Source organism: Bos taurus, chromosome 28 (assembly GCF_002263795.3).
Source record: "Bos taurus isolate L1 Dominette 01449 registration number 42190680 breed Hereford chromosome 28, ARS-UCD2.0, whole genome shotgun sequence".
Taxonomy (NCBI): domain Eukaryota; kingdom Metazoa; phylum Chordata; class Mammalia; order Artiodactyla; family Bovidae; genus Bos; species Bos taurus.
Window position 1 is genome coordinate 8,508,053 of NC_037355.1, and position 17,370 is coordinate 8,525,422.

Consider the following 17,370-nt stretch of genomic DNA (forward strand, 5'->3'; position numbering starts at 1 on the left):
TAAGCCCTATTAATTAGCAAACCAGTAACAAAAATTACTAGAAAAACAAAAAGGCTTCATGCAGTTAAATTTAAAACTCAGAAAACACAATTTTCAAAAAGAGAAATGGACATTATTAATACAATAGTATATGTAAAGAGAGACAGACTTATTAGTGAAGGTCATCCAATAAGTATTTATTGACTGCACACTAGGTCCATAGCATTTACTGTCTTACCCTTTCTGGAGGATGTGGTCCAAGCCCTGGAGAAGGTCCCCTCATTTGGTCCATAGAACACATACACACAAAACAGTTAAAGAACAGAAGGCACGCAGCATGTGTACATACCCGGGTGTGGCACAGGCATTCAGTTTAGGAGTTCAGAAAAAGGAGCAAGCATTATCAGAGGTGTGGAAGTGCTACACCTGGGAAACTTGGGACATGGGTGGTTGAGGAATTAATGACAAATCAAGTGTAAATTGCTCATGTCAATCTGTGGGGAGGGGGTCAGAGTGGGTCAGGGTGACATAATCAGATTTGCCACTATATAGACAACAGAACTGGTGGGGAGGGGAAGGGACTAATCAGTGTTAGAGGCAGGGAAACAGTAATACAGACGAGATAATAATTATCTGAAGCCTCAGACAGTAACACTGAAAAGGAGGAGACATATTTGAGAAACTGTAAGGGAGAAATGAAATGTCTTGCAGCTGATTAACTATGGGGCATATGGGAGGGGAAAAAAAAAGATCCAAAAGAACTTGAAAGTTTCTGATTTAGGCCACTAGGTAACAAGTGATAACACAGTCATCAAGACAGGACATTTAGCAGTGGTGTTAGGTTGGGGTAAAGATGATGGATTCACTTTTTAGATATTACTGAGTTTGAGATGTCTGTTGGATCTCCAAATGGACTCAGCTTTTTAGTAAACAGCTGAATATACATGACTGGAACTTAAGAAAAAGATGTAAAGTAAATAATTGGGGTGTCATTCGAGCAGAGGTCAAGGACATGGGTGAAATTTCCTAGGACAGTATGCAGGAGGAGAGGGGCAGACTTCCCAGAACAGAGTTCTGGAGAACAACACTGAAAGAACCGCAGATGGTGGTGCTGAAGAGCAGCCTACAAAGGAGACTGATACGTTAACTCTCTCCAAAGAGAAGCAGAACAAGAAGTATCAAGGGAAGAGAGCAGTTCAGAAAAGAAAGAAAAGTTAACCAGGTCAAGAGTTGTTGATCTTTAATTGTGTAAGATGATAGGAGGAAAGCACTTAGCAAATACAGGGTCACTGGTGACCTTAACAAACACAGTTTTGATGGAGTGATGAGGGTGCAAATCAGATTACAAATAGGCTGAAGAGTCAAGGGGAATGAGAAAGTAGAGACAGGATTCCGATTATTACTTTCTAGCATCTTGGTTATGAAAAGGCTTAAAATTCTGCAAAAGCAAAATCTAAATCCCTTCTCAGGCCTGGAAGACCCTTCATGACATGATTCCTACTGACTTGTCCAGTTTTAACTCCTACCACCAAAGCCAACCCCTACCTACATGTATTATTAAGGTTTCCTGAACATCAATGGTCCTTCAAACATCTTCCTCACATGCACTGCTCTTACAATTCTCTCACCATCCTTCCATCTGCCAAGTACCAAATCATCCTTCAGGTCTTAGTTCCTCTGTGGGAAGACTTCTCTAATCGATTGCTCCTAGGTCAAGTAAGGTTTCATGCCCCTGATTTAGTATAGCAACCAATTTGCTGAATGGTTAATGTCTGAATGCCCATTTTCCTCTTTCATTCATTCAACAAATATTTCCTGAGCCTCTACTATGTGCCAGACATTCTGGATGTAGTGGTGAACAAGGAAGACAACACTCACATCCTTACAAAGCTGACACTAGCAGGTGAGACAGAAAACAGTGGTGACAGATAAGAAACTTTCAGACAGAATGCTGTGATATGGAGAAAATTAAATAAGATGGAAAGAGGAACATTTCAATAGGCTAGTCAGGATGGACCACTTGAGCAGATGCTTAACTGATGAGAAGGAAGAATCCATGCAAAGGCATGGAGGAAAAGAGCTCATAGGAAAGATACAAAGGGTGGGAATGGATTTGACTTTTTCATGAATGGCAGGCAGGACAGTGTGGCTGGAGCACAGCAAGGGGGAGGGCACTAAGAAAAGGCTGCAAGGCCAGCCAGGTGGACAGTGCCAGATACAAGGCGGCCTTGGGGAGGGGGGTCACATGAAGGGGTTTGGATTTATCTCTAAAGATGATGGGAGATTTTCCCAAACATACTTTCTCTCAGAGCATGAATTCCAGGGCTCAGGCCCTAGTCCTTAGCAATCACCTCCCTTTTTCCCACTCAATGCCTACTACACAGCTGGATGTTCATAAACATTACCTGCCTGAATGATTTTGAATTCTGGATGCAAAGTAAAAATTGTATCAAAGGGCAATTCTATGCCATTTCTATGTGCTTCACTTCAGAGTCAGCAGATGTCTAGATAACAATTGTATGTAGAGCTTCTACTCGGTACCCATCTCAACATTTTTTAAGATGCCAGCAAAAGATACATTATCTTGCAAAAAACAGTAAACCAATTTTGGACAGGTACATTCCTGCCTAGTCCCTCTAAGTTGAATCTTTATCTTTAGCAGAGGAACTAATAACATTCTAACAGAGCTTGCCAAAACCTCAAGGGTGTGTGAAGAAGTGCTACAGACAGGCTGTCCTTGTAATTCAGCATGTGTTCCTCCACAGTACACTGGCAAATCACCACTGCTGTGTGAACTGGCATTCCTGCCCCTGGCTTCTGAGACACGTGGCCTGGAACTGCTCTGTTTCCTTCCCACTTAGCTCAAGGCTCAATATGCCAAATTAGGCAATATATGACCCAAACAGAGCCATTCCCCGGCTATTCCTAAACTATCTGATCTAGTGAAATCACAGTACTCCTCATTTAATACTTACAATTTTATGTTCTCCCCTCTGCTTGGAAAATGACTGTGTCACACATTTTTAAATTCCCCACTGCAATAACAAACAGTGAGATCACTCTCATCCAGGTGGTAAGAATCATGTTCATGCCACATATCTACCAGGTGCCAGGCACTGTCTCTTCCACAATTCTATTGTTTTGATTGTATTTTATATTAATTGCCTATCCTAACCATCCAAAAGTAGTGATGGCAGGATGGAAGAGAAAGGGCAATTCTATTGGGAGGAAAGGCTGAAATCCCAAATCAGAGGCGATGTTTAGGAAGCTGCAGGCATATGGGCACCAGATCAGTGGGGTTCAAGGATCTTAGGATGACATGTTAAGGAATTTGGACTGAAGTTATTTTAATTTATATTAATGGCATTACTTTTAATTTTGACATGCTGAATTTAATGTTCCAGACATAGCAGAAATATATGTGCTATTTAAGTCCTTCATTTCTTCTATCACAATTTTATAATTATTTCTTAAATGTGTATCTATATACACACATGTGAACATTTCTTCAGTACTACTGTAAACAGAATCTTTTTAAAATTTTCTAGTTGTATAGATTTCACTAAAGGAAACAATATGTTTGTCTTATATTCTATAATTCTGTTGAACAGTTTTCTGGATGATCTTTGGGATTTTTCTGTACACATCAGTTTAAAAATTAACTTTTATTTCTCCATCTTTCTCACATTTAGCTGTCACTATTTTCATATTCCACTTTATTATTGCATGTTTTTAAAACATGATATCAAACAGAATAGTAATAAAGTTATTCTTATGCTGGTTCTATTGCAGAGCTTATAAAAAATTATTTTGATTTCTTCATACAAACAGGTCATACAACTCAATAACAATGAAAAACATCCAACTGAAAAATGGAAGACCTAAACAGACATTTTTCCAAAGAAGATATACAGATGGCCAGCAGGCACATGAAAAGATGTTCATCATCATTAATTATCAGAGAACTGCAAATCAAAAGTACAATGAGGTACCACCTCACACTGGTCAGAATGGCCATGATTTAAAAAGTCTACAAATAAATGCTAGCAAGAATGTAGAGAAAATGCTCCTACACAGTTGGTGGGAGTGTAAATTGGTGCAGCCACTATGGAAAACACTACAGAGGTTCCTCCAAAAACTAAAAATAGAGTTGCCACGTGATCCAGCAATCCCACCCCTGGGCATATATCCAGACAAAACTATAATTCAAAAAGATATGTGTGCTCCTATGTTCATATGAGCACTATTCACAATGGCCAAGACGTGGAAACAACCTAAATGTCTACTGACAGATGAATGGATAAAGAACACGTGGTACATACATACAACGGAATACTACTCTGCCAAAAAAAAAAAGAAATAATGCCATTTGTAGCAACATGGATGGACCAAGAGATTATCATACTAAGTGAAGTAAGACAGATAAAGACAAACACCATATAACAGTCACTTCCATGGAGAATTCTAAAACAGGACACAGATGAACCTATCTCCAAAACAGAAACAGACTCACAGACATAGAGAACAGACTTGTGGTTGCCAAGGAGGTCGGGGAGATGAGGAAGGGACAGATTGGGAGTTTGGAGTTAGCAGATTAAAACTTATTATACATAGAACTGATAAACAACAAGGTTCTAGTGTATAGCACAGTGAACTATATTCAATATCCTGTGATAAACCAAAATGGGAAAGAATATGAAAAAGAATATTCAATGAATCACTTTGCTGTACAGCAGAAATTAACACAACATTGTAAATCAACTATGTGAAATTTGCTCAGTCCTGTCCGACTCTTTGCTACTCCATGTTGAAAGTAACAAAGACTTTTTGCTACTAGTAATACTGTACTAGTAGCCCACCAGGCTCCTCTGTCCATGGGATTCTCCAGGCAAGAATACTGGAGTGGGTTGCCATTCCCTTCTCCAGGGGATCTTCCTGACCCAGGGATTGAACCCAGGTCTCCTGCGTTGCAGGCAGGCTCTTGACCATCTGAGCCACCAGGGAAGTCCTACTCATACCTTAATAAAAATAAATATAAATTTTTTTCTTTATTTCTGCTCTTTTTAGATGAAACTCTATTCTTAATCTATTTTTAGAGTTTTTGTCAAGAATAGATGAATTCTGCTAAATGTTTTTGATGTCTCAGGATAATTACATGTACTGTTTTCCCTACTGATGTCAGATACTATGCTTTGAAAAAAAAAATAGTTTTTCTTTATTTAGACCAGAAGTTGCAAACTTATTTTGTAACAGGCCAGAATGTAAACATTTTAGGCTTTGTGAGTCATATATGGCCTTTGTCCCATATTTTTGTTTCTTTTAACAGTGTTTCAAAAATGCCAAAACTCTTATTAGCTTGTGTGTTGCCCACAAACAGATCAGTGGCAACAGGACTTCGCCTATAGGCTATAGCCTGCCCAACCAGCTCCCAATTCCCTTTCCTCCTCTCCTCCCATCAAAAATGGGTTATTAAGTGGCTATAATACTAAGAGTATTATGTCACAACCCCAGAAAGACTTAAGGTGGTACCTAGTAGGCCCAGAGATTGCACTCATCTCACATGCTAGTAAAGTAATGCTCAAAATTCTCCAAGCCAGACTTCAGCAATATGTGAACACTGAACTTCCAGATGTTCAAGCTGGTCTTAGAAAAGGCAGAGGAACCAGAGATCAAATTGCCAACATCTGCTGGATCATCGAAAAAGAGAGTTCCAGAAAAACATCTATTTCTGCTTTATTGACTATGCCAAAGTCTTTGACTGTGTGGATCACAATAAACTGGAAAATTCTGAAAGAGATGGGAACACCAGACCACCTGACCTGCCTCTTGAGAAACCTATACACAGGTCAGGAAGCAACAGTTAGAACTGGACACGGAACAACAGGCTGGTTCCAAATAGGAAAAGGAGTACATCAAGGCTGTATATTGTCACCCTGCTTACTTAACTTTTATGCAGAGTACATCATGAGTAACGCTGGGCTGGATGAAGCACAAGCTGGAATCAAGACTGCTGGGAGAAATATCAGTAACCTCAGATATGCAGATGATACCACCCTTATGGCAGAAAGTGAAGAAGAACTAAGGAGCCTCTTGATGAAAGTGAAAGAGGAGAGTGAAAAAGTTGGCTTAAAGCTCAACATTCAGAAAACGAAGATCATGGCATCCGGTCCCATCACGTCATGGCAAATAGATGGGGAAATAGTGGAAACAGTGGCTGACTTTATTTTTCTGGGCTCCAAAATCACTACAGATGGTGACTGCAGCCATGAAATTAAAAGACGCTTACTCCTTGGGAAGGAAAGTTATGAGCAACCTAGGCAGCATATTAAAAAGCAGAGACATTACTTTGCCAACAAAGGTCCGTCTAATCAAGGCTATGGTTTTTCCAGTAGTCATGTATGGATGTGAGAGTTGGACTATAAAGAAAGCTGAGTGCCAAAGAATTGATGTTTTTGAACTGTGGTGTTGGAGAAGACTCTTGAGAGTCCCTTGGACTGCAAGGAGACCCAACCAGTCCATCCTAAAGGAGTGGGTGTTCATTGGAAAGACTGATGTTGAGGCTGAAACTCCAATACTTTGGCCACCTGATGCGAAGAGCTGACTGATTTGAAAAGACCCTGATGCTGGGAAAGATTGAGGGCATGAAGAGAAGGGGACGACAGAGGATGAGATGGTTGGATGGCATCATCGACTCAAAAGACATGGGTTTGGGTGGACTCTGGGAGTTGGTGATGGACAGGGAGGCCTGGTGTGCTGCGGTTCATGAGGTCGCAAGGAGTCGGACACGACTAAGTGACTGAACTGAACTGAGTAGACCCTGTTAGCCAGACAAAAGTAGAGTATTACTAAAAATTTTAAGGGTGTTTTTCCACACAAGCGTTACATGCCCAAAGTAGAAATCTGTCTGAAAAACAGAAAAAGGTATGTTAGAACACCTGCCTAGCTGGATTTCACTGGATGAGTGACTGCGAGTGCCTCCTCTCACTCTCCCTTGTTGAATACAAGTATGTATTGTGGTTAACTTGTTCCTGTCTCATCACTGTGTACAGGGTGTATGGGGGTGGATAATTTGTCTTTTTAGTTCACGAGTCTCTCAGTCAAGAAAAGCTGCTACTAAAGTGCTGCACCGGGAAGCCTAGAGTGCATACAGAACTGATGCATATCGTGAGCTCGTGGACTTCCGATCGGACGCCACGAGGGAACATTACTCTGAGAGTCCTGGGAGGGAGTATGGGAGAGATGCTAATAATCATGGCCAGAGGGAAAACACTATGGTAGATAAAACATGGCCACAAGTGATGTCCTCCCATCAAGTGCTGGAGTCTGTGTTCTCATCTTTTAAATCTGTGCTGGCCAAGTGACTTGCTTTGACCAACAGAATGTGGCAGAAGTGAGATTATATGACTTTCTTCAGCCTCCCCCTGAGCCTCTTGGAGTGCTTCCATCCATGGAAAGAAGCTGAGACTAGCCTTCTGAAAGACGAGAGGCCACATGGATGAGAACTGAGGCAGCCGGCCAACAGTCCCATCCAGCAGCCCTCAGTCTTCTGCCAACCAACTGCACATTTAGATGTAATCCCTGCTGACACCATAAGGAGCAGAGGTGGTGATCCCAGCTGAGCCTGTCTGAACTGCCAACCTCACAGAATCATTAGCAAATAAATCATTTTTTAATGCAGCCAATTTTTTGAATTGTGGTTTGTTACATAGCAATCAACTGATACACTCACTGCTCCTGTCTACTAGCCTAGGTGTAAAGGAGGTAATGCAATGGTTGATCTACTGCTGTCCAGTGGCTACCATTTCCACTGTGATCACACTCCCACTCTTCCAAGAAGTAGGAATGTCAGCATCTGCTATGCTCCCTCATCCCTGTTAGACCAATCATACACAGATAAATTCTGGCATATGTGTAAACAGAATCTGTAGATCTAGATGTAGTAATTTAAAATCCATTCATTGTTATTACCTTTACTAAATTGAAAAGTTTGCATTATTCTCCAACTGAAACAATTCTTGCTAATAATATTGTCAGTGACTGACTTGTCAAATCTGAAGAATACTTTTCGTTGTTTATTCTCTTACTTAAAAACCTCCCTAATATTTTCAGAATGAAATTAAGATTCCTTACTATGGTAGACTGACTTACTATGGTAGAGCCAACTCTTTAAAAAAGACCCTGATGCTGGAAAAGTCTGAAGGCAAAATGAGAAGGGGGCGGCAGAGGATGAGATGGTTAGACAGCATCACCCACTCAATGGACATGAGTTTGAGCAAACTCAGGGAGACAGGGAAGGACAGGGAAGCCTGGCGTGCTGCAGTCCATGGGGTCACAAAGAGTCACACATGACTGAGCAACTGAACAACAAAACTACAGTAGACAAGGCTTGCCATCAGCTTCCCCACTAGCCCAACCTCCACATGCAGCCTTTGCTTTAACCCTCCTAGGAGATTCTTCTCCAGAGCTCAGTGTGTTTGCATTTGCAGTTCCTTTGGTCTAATGCCTCCTCCCCCTTTACACTGCCAATTCCTGTTTACACATGTCAATCTGTCTAAGAAACATTTCCTGAGGACTCGCTCCTTTATATGCCCCAATAATTTTACAGTTTGTCATCCTTAAAAAACAAAATTTGTCCATCCCTTCAAAAGCGCTGAGTTCCTGGTAAAGACATCTCTATTCTTCTACCTCTGTATGTAGCACAGGTGCTAGAACATAGTAGATACTGTTGAATAAACCAGTGAATGAATTGTGTAGCCACAGTTTTAAAAGTCTGATATTTTCCAATTAAACTTACTTTATGTATTATGATGGTAGGCCAATTATATAGTACCACATATTAAAGAAACAATACTACAAAAATGTAAGAAGACTAAAGTATTCTCTTACATATAAAATAGCAAAGGTTAAAGAAACCCATTATATTTTTAAAACTATACTCTGTTCATAAATGTATAGCCTGTTCTTGATATTTTACTCAGCAAAATAATTAACAACTTTATAGAACATCCACAAAATGTGAATAGGTATGGAAACTATATAAACTGGAAATTTTAAAAGCAGAATGTTATATAACACATGGTTGTGTATTCTAGTTCAATTTTGATATATTTTTTTGGTAATAAATCATGTTATTTTTTACTCATTACATTAGAATTAAGTGATATATGTCCATGATTAGGGTACAGAAGAAATTAGAAACCATTACTATCAAATACAACATAGAAATAAATCACTTTTATGTTCGAAGAGATCTTTGAAGTCATCCAACTAGATGTATTTATGTTACTGATGTATATTACATTACTAATGAGGATACTGAGATCTGGAGCAATTGGGTCACCAAAGCCACCATCTAAATGATACTGATACCAACATTAAAATCAAGAGTAATTGTTGTTTTTTTAGGCTGGGCAGTTTTCAAGTTTCCAGTCTGTTATCTTTAACCATTAATAAGATTATATTTTTTCTATTTAAGTGTTTTTCCCCTAAGAATAAACAGATTAACATTTCTGTATATGATAAACTATGACCAAATTGGGTTTATTCCAGGAATGCAAAGTTAGTTCAACATTTAGAAACCATCAATGTAATCCACCTACATTAATAGAAAAAAATAATACGATAGTGTCAATAGGCACAGAAAAGGTATTTGACAAAACCTAACATTCATTCAGGATACAAACTCTCAACAAACTGGGAATAAAAGAGAATTTCCTTATTGTGATGAAAGGCATCTGGGAAAAATCTAGAGCTAACATAAGATTTAATGGAGAAATACTGACTGCCTTTCCCTCAGGCCAAACACAGGCAGGCTGTCCACTCTCATCACTTCCACCCACCACTGTACTAGAAGCCAAGGAAAAACACAAGAAAATGAAATAAAAGGCATAAAAATTTGAAAAGAAGTGAAATCATTTATAGATGACATGACTGTTTACACAGAAAATCCTAAGGAATGCACAGTAAAATTTCAAGATAGATAAGTAAATAAATTCAGTAAAATCACAGGGCACAAGGTCAACATACAAAAATCAACTGTATTTCTATGAGCAGCAAGCAGCAGAAAAATAAAAATTTTAAATGCCATTTATAATGTCATAAAAGGGATAAACTATTTAGAACAAATTTACCCCCAATTACATAAGACCTCAATGCTAAAAACCACAAAATACTGTAGAGAAATTTGAGAGGATTCAAACAAAGAGATTTATATCATGTTCATGGATTGAGAAACTCAGGACTGTTAGCATGTAAGATGGCCATTTTCTTCGAATTGATTTCTGGATTCAACAACATCACAACTGAAATCATAACAGGCACTTTGCAGAAATAATAAGCTGATTCTAAAATGTATATGGAAAGGCAAAGGATCTAGAATGTTCTTCAAACATTTTGAAAAAGAACAAATTAGAGAACTTACACCATTTAATTTCTGGAATTACTATAAAAGTTACAGTAATCAGGACAGTATAGTATTAGTGAAAGAAATTACAGAGTAGAAGAAGAGTTTAAAAATAAACTATAAATATATGGTCAATTGGTTTTTAACCAAGGTGGCAACGTTTTTCAGTAAGGGAAAGAACAGACTTTTAAGAAGAAATGTTGTAGAACAAATGAGTGGATGGGCAGAAATGAACCATAATTCCTACCTCAAATCATATTCAAATATTAATTCAAAATGGATCACAGACCTAAAAGACCTAAAAATAATAACAAAAGAGCCCCTAGGGGGAAAAACACTGGAGAATATCTGTGCAACTTTGGGTTTGTAAGACCAAGATTTCTTAGACAAGATATGAAAAGCACTATTCACAAAGGGAAAAAATTTGCTTTCCTAAAGACACTGTTGAGAAATGTAAAGGCAGGACCGTCCTGGTGGTCCAGTAGATAAGATTCTATGCTTCCACTACAGGAAGCACAGGTTCCTCCCCTGGTGGGGAACTAAGATCCTGCATGCCTCATAGCTCAGCAGGGAAAAAAGAAAGATATGAAAAGACAAGCCACAGAGAAAGTATCTGCAATTCAACAAAGATTTTTATCCAGAATACATAAAGAATTATAGCAACTGGATTATAAACAAATAACCTGAGTTTTAAAATGAGCACAAAACTTGAACAGATATTCACAAAAGAAGATATACAAACGGACATTAAACACACTAAAAAGTGCTCAACATCATCAGTTATCACAGAAATGCAAATTAAAATTGCAATGAGACACTGCTTTACATTCACTCAGAACGCCTAATACTAAAAAAATTGGCAATGTCAAATATTAGACAGGATATAGAACAACTGGAATTCTCATACACCACTGGTAGGAATGAAAATTCTCATACACCACTGAATGAATGAACAAAGTGGTAACCACTTTGAAAAACAGTTTAGCAATTTCTTATACTGCTAAACACCTACCCTGTAGCTGAGCAATCATATGCCTGGATCTTTATCCAGAAGAAATGAAAATATATTCACACAAAGACATTTATAAGAATATTCACAGCAGCTTTATTCACAATAGCTAAGTGTAAACAACCCAAATGGAGAAGAAAATGGCAACCCATTCCAGTATTCTTGCCTGGGAAATCCCATGGACAGAGGAGACTGGTGGGCTATACAGTCCATGGGGATCACAAAAGAGTAAGACACAATTTAGCAACTAAAGAACAACAACAAAACAACCCAAATGGTTAAACAACAGGAGTATGGTTAAAAAATTATGGTATATCCATACAACAAAGCACTAACCAGAAACAAAAAGTAATGAACTACTGATTTAAGCAACATGGATGAATCATCTCCGAGACACAAGCGTACACACTGCATGATTACATTTATGGGAAGTACTAGAACAAGCAACACTATACTTAGATGTTAAAAGTCAGAATAGCGGTTATCTTGCAGTGGGGGAAGGGGAGTGGCTGAGTGAAAAGGAGTATGACAAACTTTTCTAGGGTGGTGGAAATTTCTAACCATTGGTTTGGGTGGTGGTTATAGAAGTTACATATTTGTCAAAACTTACCCAACAAAATACTGTGCATTTCCTATACGTAAATTACGTATTAATAAAAAGTCTGCTTAATTCCTTATATTAAATATCTGTTAATAAAGCAGAAGTATTGCAAGGATTTAAACTGCCTCTTCTCCAGAGTATCCAAGAAGTGTTTCAACATATGAGAAACAGATAAAAGCTAGTTTCTCCTGTACAGCTTTGAATCCAGTGCTTTGATTTCATCTTAAATGATTAAATCTTACATAGTTAAATTCCCCTTAAAGAGCCTAAAGATCATTCTCCATTTTCTGGTTTAAACAATTAAATCTTGGGAAGTCTTATTTTTTAAATGGCTATTCATTAATATTTTATTTTCACTCTTCTTCTACTGTCCCTACCACCATTGCTACAGATATTCCAAAAAGTGAGTAACTAGGGAGAAAGAAGACATTAAAAAAATATTGCCATAGGAAAAAATGTTGCAATTATGAGTTGAATGAGTTCAATCATTTAATGGGCTTCAGATGGTAAAGAATCCACCTGCAACGCAGGAGACCCGGGTTTGATCCCTGGGTCAGGAAGTTGCCCTGGAGAAGGGAATGGCAACCCACTCCAGTATTCTTGTCTGGGAAATCTCATGGACAGAGGAGCATGGCAGGCTACAGTCCACGGGGTCACAAAGAGTCGAACAGGACTGAATGACTTTCACATTCACATTCAATCATTAAACAGTACAGTGAAAGATACTTCACAACTCAAAAGAGAAAGACAGAAAATAGATCAGTGTTTGCTGAGGGCCAAGGCGGATGGGAGGGACAGGGAAGTAATGGCTAAGGGCACCGGGTTTCTATTTGAGGGGGTGAAAATATTCTAAAACTGACTGTGGTGACAGTTGCATTTCTGTATGACTACACTGATCTTCTCTGGTGGCTCAGATGGTAAAGCGTCTGCCTACAATGCAGGAGACCTGGGTTCAATCCCTGGGCCGAGAAAATCCCCTGGAGAAGGGAATGGCAACCCACTACAGTATTCTTGCCTGGAAAATCCCATGGACGGAGGAACCTGGTTAGGCTACAGTCCATGGGGTCGCAAAGAGTTGGACACGACTGAGCGACTTCACTCAAAAACCTCCAAGTCGCACATATGAAATAGATTAATTCTTTGATATGTAAGCTATATTCCAATAAAGCTGGCATTTTAAAAAGCTACTGAAAGTTTGGGATTATATTGGAATTTACAGAGCAATTTGGAGAATAAAATATATTTATTATATTGACTTTTTCCCAGTACATGAAAATTATGTAGTTCCACCCTTATTTGGGTATTCTTTAGTTTCTCTCAACAACATTTTATAGTATTTTATAGAGAAATCTATATATAATTTATCAGATTTATTCCTGGATAACTGGTATTTCTGATGCTATATAAGTAGTATCTTTAAAAAAAAGAGAGAAAAAACACAGAATTGTTCTAATGTGGGGTAAGAAGATAAACAGAGCATGATATGTATACTAAATCATCAAAATTTTGAAATATAAAATCACTACATGTGGTCTAACAAATCATTTTTTATTTTAAAATTTATTTATAGAAGCCATACAAATATTTAAAAATTAAATTCCATTTAGTCATATTTGATCAATCACATTAAAAAAAGAATAAAATTACATAAACCTATATAATGTTATAAATCAATGCTACCTCAATAAAAATATTGGAGAAGAAAATGGCAACCCACTCCAGTGTTCTTGCCTGGAGAACCCCAGGGACGGGGGAGCCTGGTGGGAGGCCGTCTATGGGGTCGCACAGAGTCGGACACGACTGAAGCAAATTAGCAGCAGCAGCAATAAAAAGAAATTAAATTTAAAAATATATAAACCTGAAAATATTCTGAAAAATTCCATGACAGGTAGATACCACAGTGAACAAATACTTCCTGATTTATATTGTTAGGTTTCTTAGCTTATAGTGAAAATAGCCGCTTTAATTTTAGTATCTATATTTACCCAATATATGTATTTCTTAGCAAAATGCTTTCATGACAAGGAAATTTTATTTTACAACAGTTAAATTTACACTTAAAGTGTTTAAAGCTGTCTATCATACTGGTGCTACAGAGTGTTTATTATTCTTTAAATTTAAATTAATTGAAATATTATTACCTAACTACGTTAGTTAGTAGATGGTGAAAGCAGATGGTGGGCTTTTCTTTCATAAAATAAATATTTGTTTTCTAATCAAATGAAATAGATAAAAATTGCATTTAGGCTTCAAGTTAACCTTGTCTGAGTTATTTAATGTTTCCAGACCTCAGTCTTTCATCTACAAAAGGAGGTTAGATGAAAACATCTCCATAGTCCCAACTAGCTTTAAAATTCTGTTAATTCTATAAAAAGGAAACAGCAAAATACCATATGGTCTTACCATTGTTTAAGCAAACACAGTAATGTACGAAAACCAGATGATTTAGTAATTATTAGTTTACACAAAGGATTCTGTATTTTCACCCCAGAATTGGCACATTCTCTAAATATAATTTACACTAAACTTTAAAAAAATATACCTGATACTTATTGAAAGTACAAATGCAGATTTTTCTGAATCATGATCTTATCTCTACTAACATAGTTATCTCACACTGATATTAAAATTAAAAAGCATAGTGTATATGAAAGCATTTTAGAAAAAAGGTTGTTTATAACTGTAAGATATTTTAGACATTTTGGAAAGTATTCAAATAAACAGTATGTTCATAAATGGAGTTACTTTTCCTTGTCTGAGTGATGTGAGAGACAGGACTTTATCTCAAAAAGACTATCAGAAATTATGCAACCTAGAAATTACTTATCTATAATTAAAATTTACTGATTAAAAAAAATGATTTGATATGAAAATGTTACCTGATCAATGATAGAATTTAGCTTCGTAAGTAACAGAAATCCTCGGCCATGGACAAGGTATTGTCCGAGGGTTGCCATGTGGGTTTCCTCCTCTTCTTCCTCCCTGGCCTCCACTCTCTGGACCACTGCATTGCAAAGCCGGTTGACATCGGTCAGAAACTCACGTGCCAACGAGTTACTGTCAGTGCTCATGACCGAGCTATAAAATAAATATTACATAAAAGATTAGAAAAATAAAAATGTTGTATAAAACTATTAATATGTGTTTTTATTGCTATTTGTTTTTAATTGAAGACTGACTTTAAATTATTGGGCATTGGTACCTAACCTTATAATCTTTTCAGACACAGTTCTGATCTAGTCTGCTGCTAAGTTGCTTCAGTCGTGTCCGACTCTGTGCAACCCCATAGACGGCAGCCCACCAGGCTCCACCGTCCCTGGGATTCTCCAGGCAAGAACACTGGACTGGGTTGCCATTTCCTTCTCCAATGCATGAAAGTGAAAAGTGAAAGGGAAGTCGCTCAGTCGTGTCCGACTCTTAGCGACCCCATGGACTGCAGCCTACCAGGCTCCTCCATCCATGGGATTTTCCAGGCAAAAAGAGTACTGGAGTAGGGTGCCATTGCCTTCTCCTCTGATCTAGTCTGGTACTCCTTAAATATTCCTGCATGGCAGAAATCAGTCCTGGGTGTGCAATGACTGAGAAAGCACGGGTAAGTCACAGTGCTGGGAAAGAAAACACTAGTGGGTGGTGGCGGCTAAAGTAAATGCTGACTTCCTCTCTAAAATGGCCTCACTCTAGAATAAAAATAAACCCATTACTTATAAAATACTCTTGTTGTACATATTTTGAAAGATAAATGGATCTTTAAAAATATAAACTGTTTTTCACCTGACAGAACCCAAAGACGCTGACATCATTCTGTAGGTTTTGAGGCTGTGCACATTTTTTAATCTTACCAGAGGAGACTGGTAGAAAGTAAATAACCAAGAAACACGGAAAATTCATCAGATGTAGTACTGACAATGCACATAACTCAACTGAAGGGCTGACACTGTGAACAGCTATGACCAAGTTCATTCAAGGGTACGCAAGAATATAACTCTTCCACAAATGCAGCCCACTGACTATATAAGACATCATCAGTTGCAAGGCACACTGAAACTTTAGAAATTTTAAAAAATGTGAAAAACAAAAAAACTGTGGTAATAATTAGGGCCTATCTTCTAGAAATTAAGATAATAGAAATTAACATGAATTTTTAGACAATTGATGAGGAAATAAGTTCAATCTCACTTCCTAAACACATAAGATGCCATGTCAGTAAAAACAATTATATGCAGAAACATTTTTCCATATTTAAAAATGTATATAAAATACATACACAGTTACATATATAGGGTATCATATATAAATGATCTATTACCTGATTGTTTCATTTAGATAGTTCAGAAATCTCTACATGAACTCTTTCTCTGTTTAACAGCTGTATGCTTACTGTTTTTAATACATTCCACTGCATGTGTATTTTACATATAGTACATGTGTTTCATTAGTAGATGTACTATAACAATGTAGTCAATTTGTCATTGTTGAATATTTAGGTTGTTTCCAGCTTCTTACTATCATAAACAAACTGCAATAAACACCTTATAATACCTGCACATTTATCTTATTATTTCCTTGAAGTAGAAATTACTGTTATATATTTCTGTTAGGTTTATTCCAGGTGTCGTATAGTTTTCATCATTATTCTGAATGGGATTTTATTTTCCATTATATATTCTACTGCTAAGTCGCTTCAGTCGTGTCCGACTCTGTGCGACCCCATAGACGGCAGCCCACCACGCTCCCCCGTCCTTGGGATTCTCCAGGCAAGAACACTGGAGTGGTTTGCCATTTCCTTCTCCAATGCATGAAAGTGAAAAGTGAAAGTCAAGTCGCTCAATCATGTCCGACTGTTAGAGACCCCATGGACTGCAGCCCACCGGCTCCTCCATCCATGGGATTTTCCAGCAAGAGTACTGGAGTGGGGTGCCACTGCCTTCTCCATTATATATTCTAACTAGGATACAAAACTGGTATATAAGGGGCCTATAGGAAGTAGATTTATTTTGAGATATATATTCTAACTAGGATACAAAACTGGTATATAAGGGGCCTATAGGAAGTAGATTAATGTTGAGATATCCAAACCTTACTCCTATATCCAAACTTCCTACTGAACTCTCTTATTGATCTTCTTGGAATTTCCAGATCTAAAACCGTGTCAACTACAAATTACAAAAAATGTAAACTTTTCCATCCAATATGCACACACTTTTCACTCTTCTAGCTGCATTAGTTATTAACAGCACTAGCAGAACAACACTGGCAGGGGGGCACTTCTGCCTGGCACAGTAAGAAATACTTATTTCTTCCCACACACCTAATAAGAATGCTGAATTTAACTGAATGTTTTTCAGCCATTCTGAATGCCAACTGAAAAGATGATTGCAT

At 37.8% G+C, this 17,370-nt stretch overlaps 1 protein-coding gene across 20 annotated transcripts in view; it reads right to left on the reverse strand.

The window, feature by feature from the left end:
- The window catches only part of LYST (lysosomal trafficking regulator), a 176,254-nt gene that overhangs the window by 130,023 nt on the left and 28,861 nt on the right, over positions 1–17,370 (reverse strand). For 19 of the 20 annotated variants that reach the window (XM_059882423.1, XM_059882412.1, XM_059882419.1 and 16 more), the window contains one exon: positions 14,871–15,069. In XM_059882423.1, the coding sequence (XP_059738406.1) occupies positions 14,871–15,062 (192 nt within the window). In that variant the 5' untranslated portion in view covers positions 15,063–15,069. 20 annotated transcript variants of the gene reach the window in all.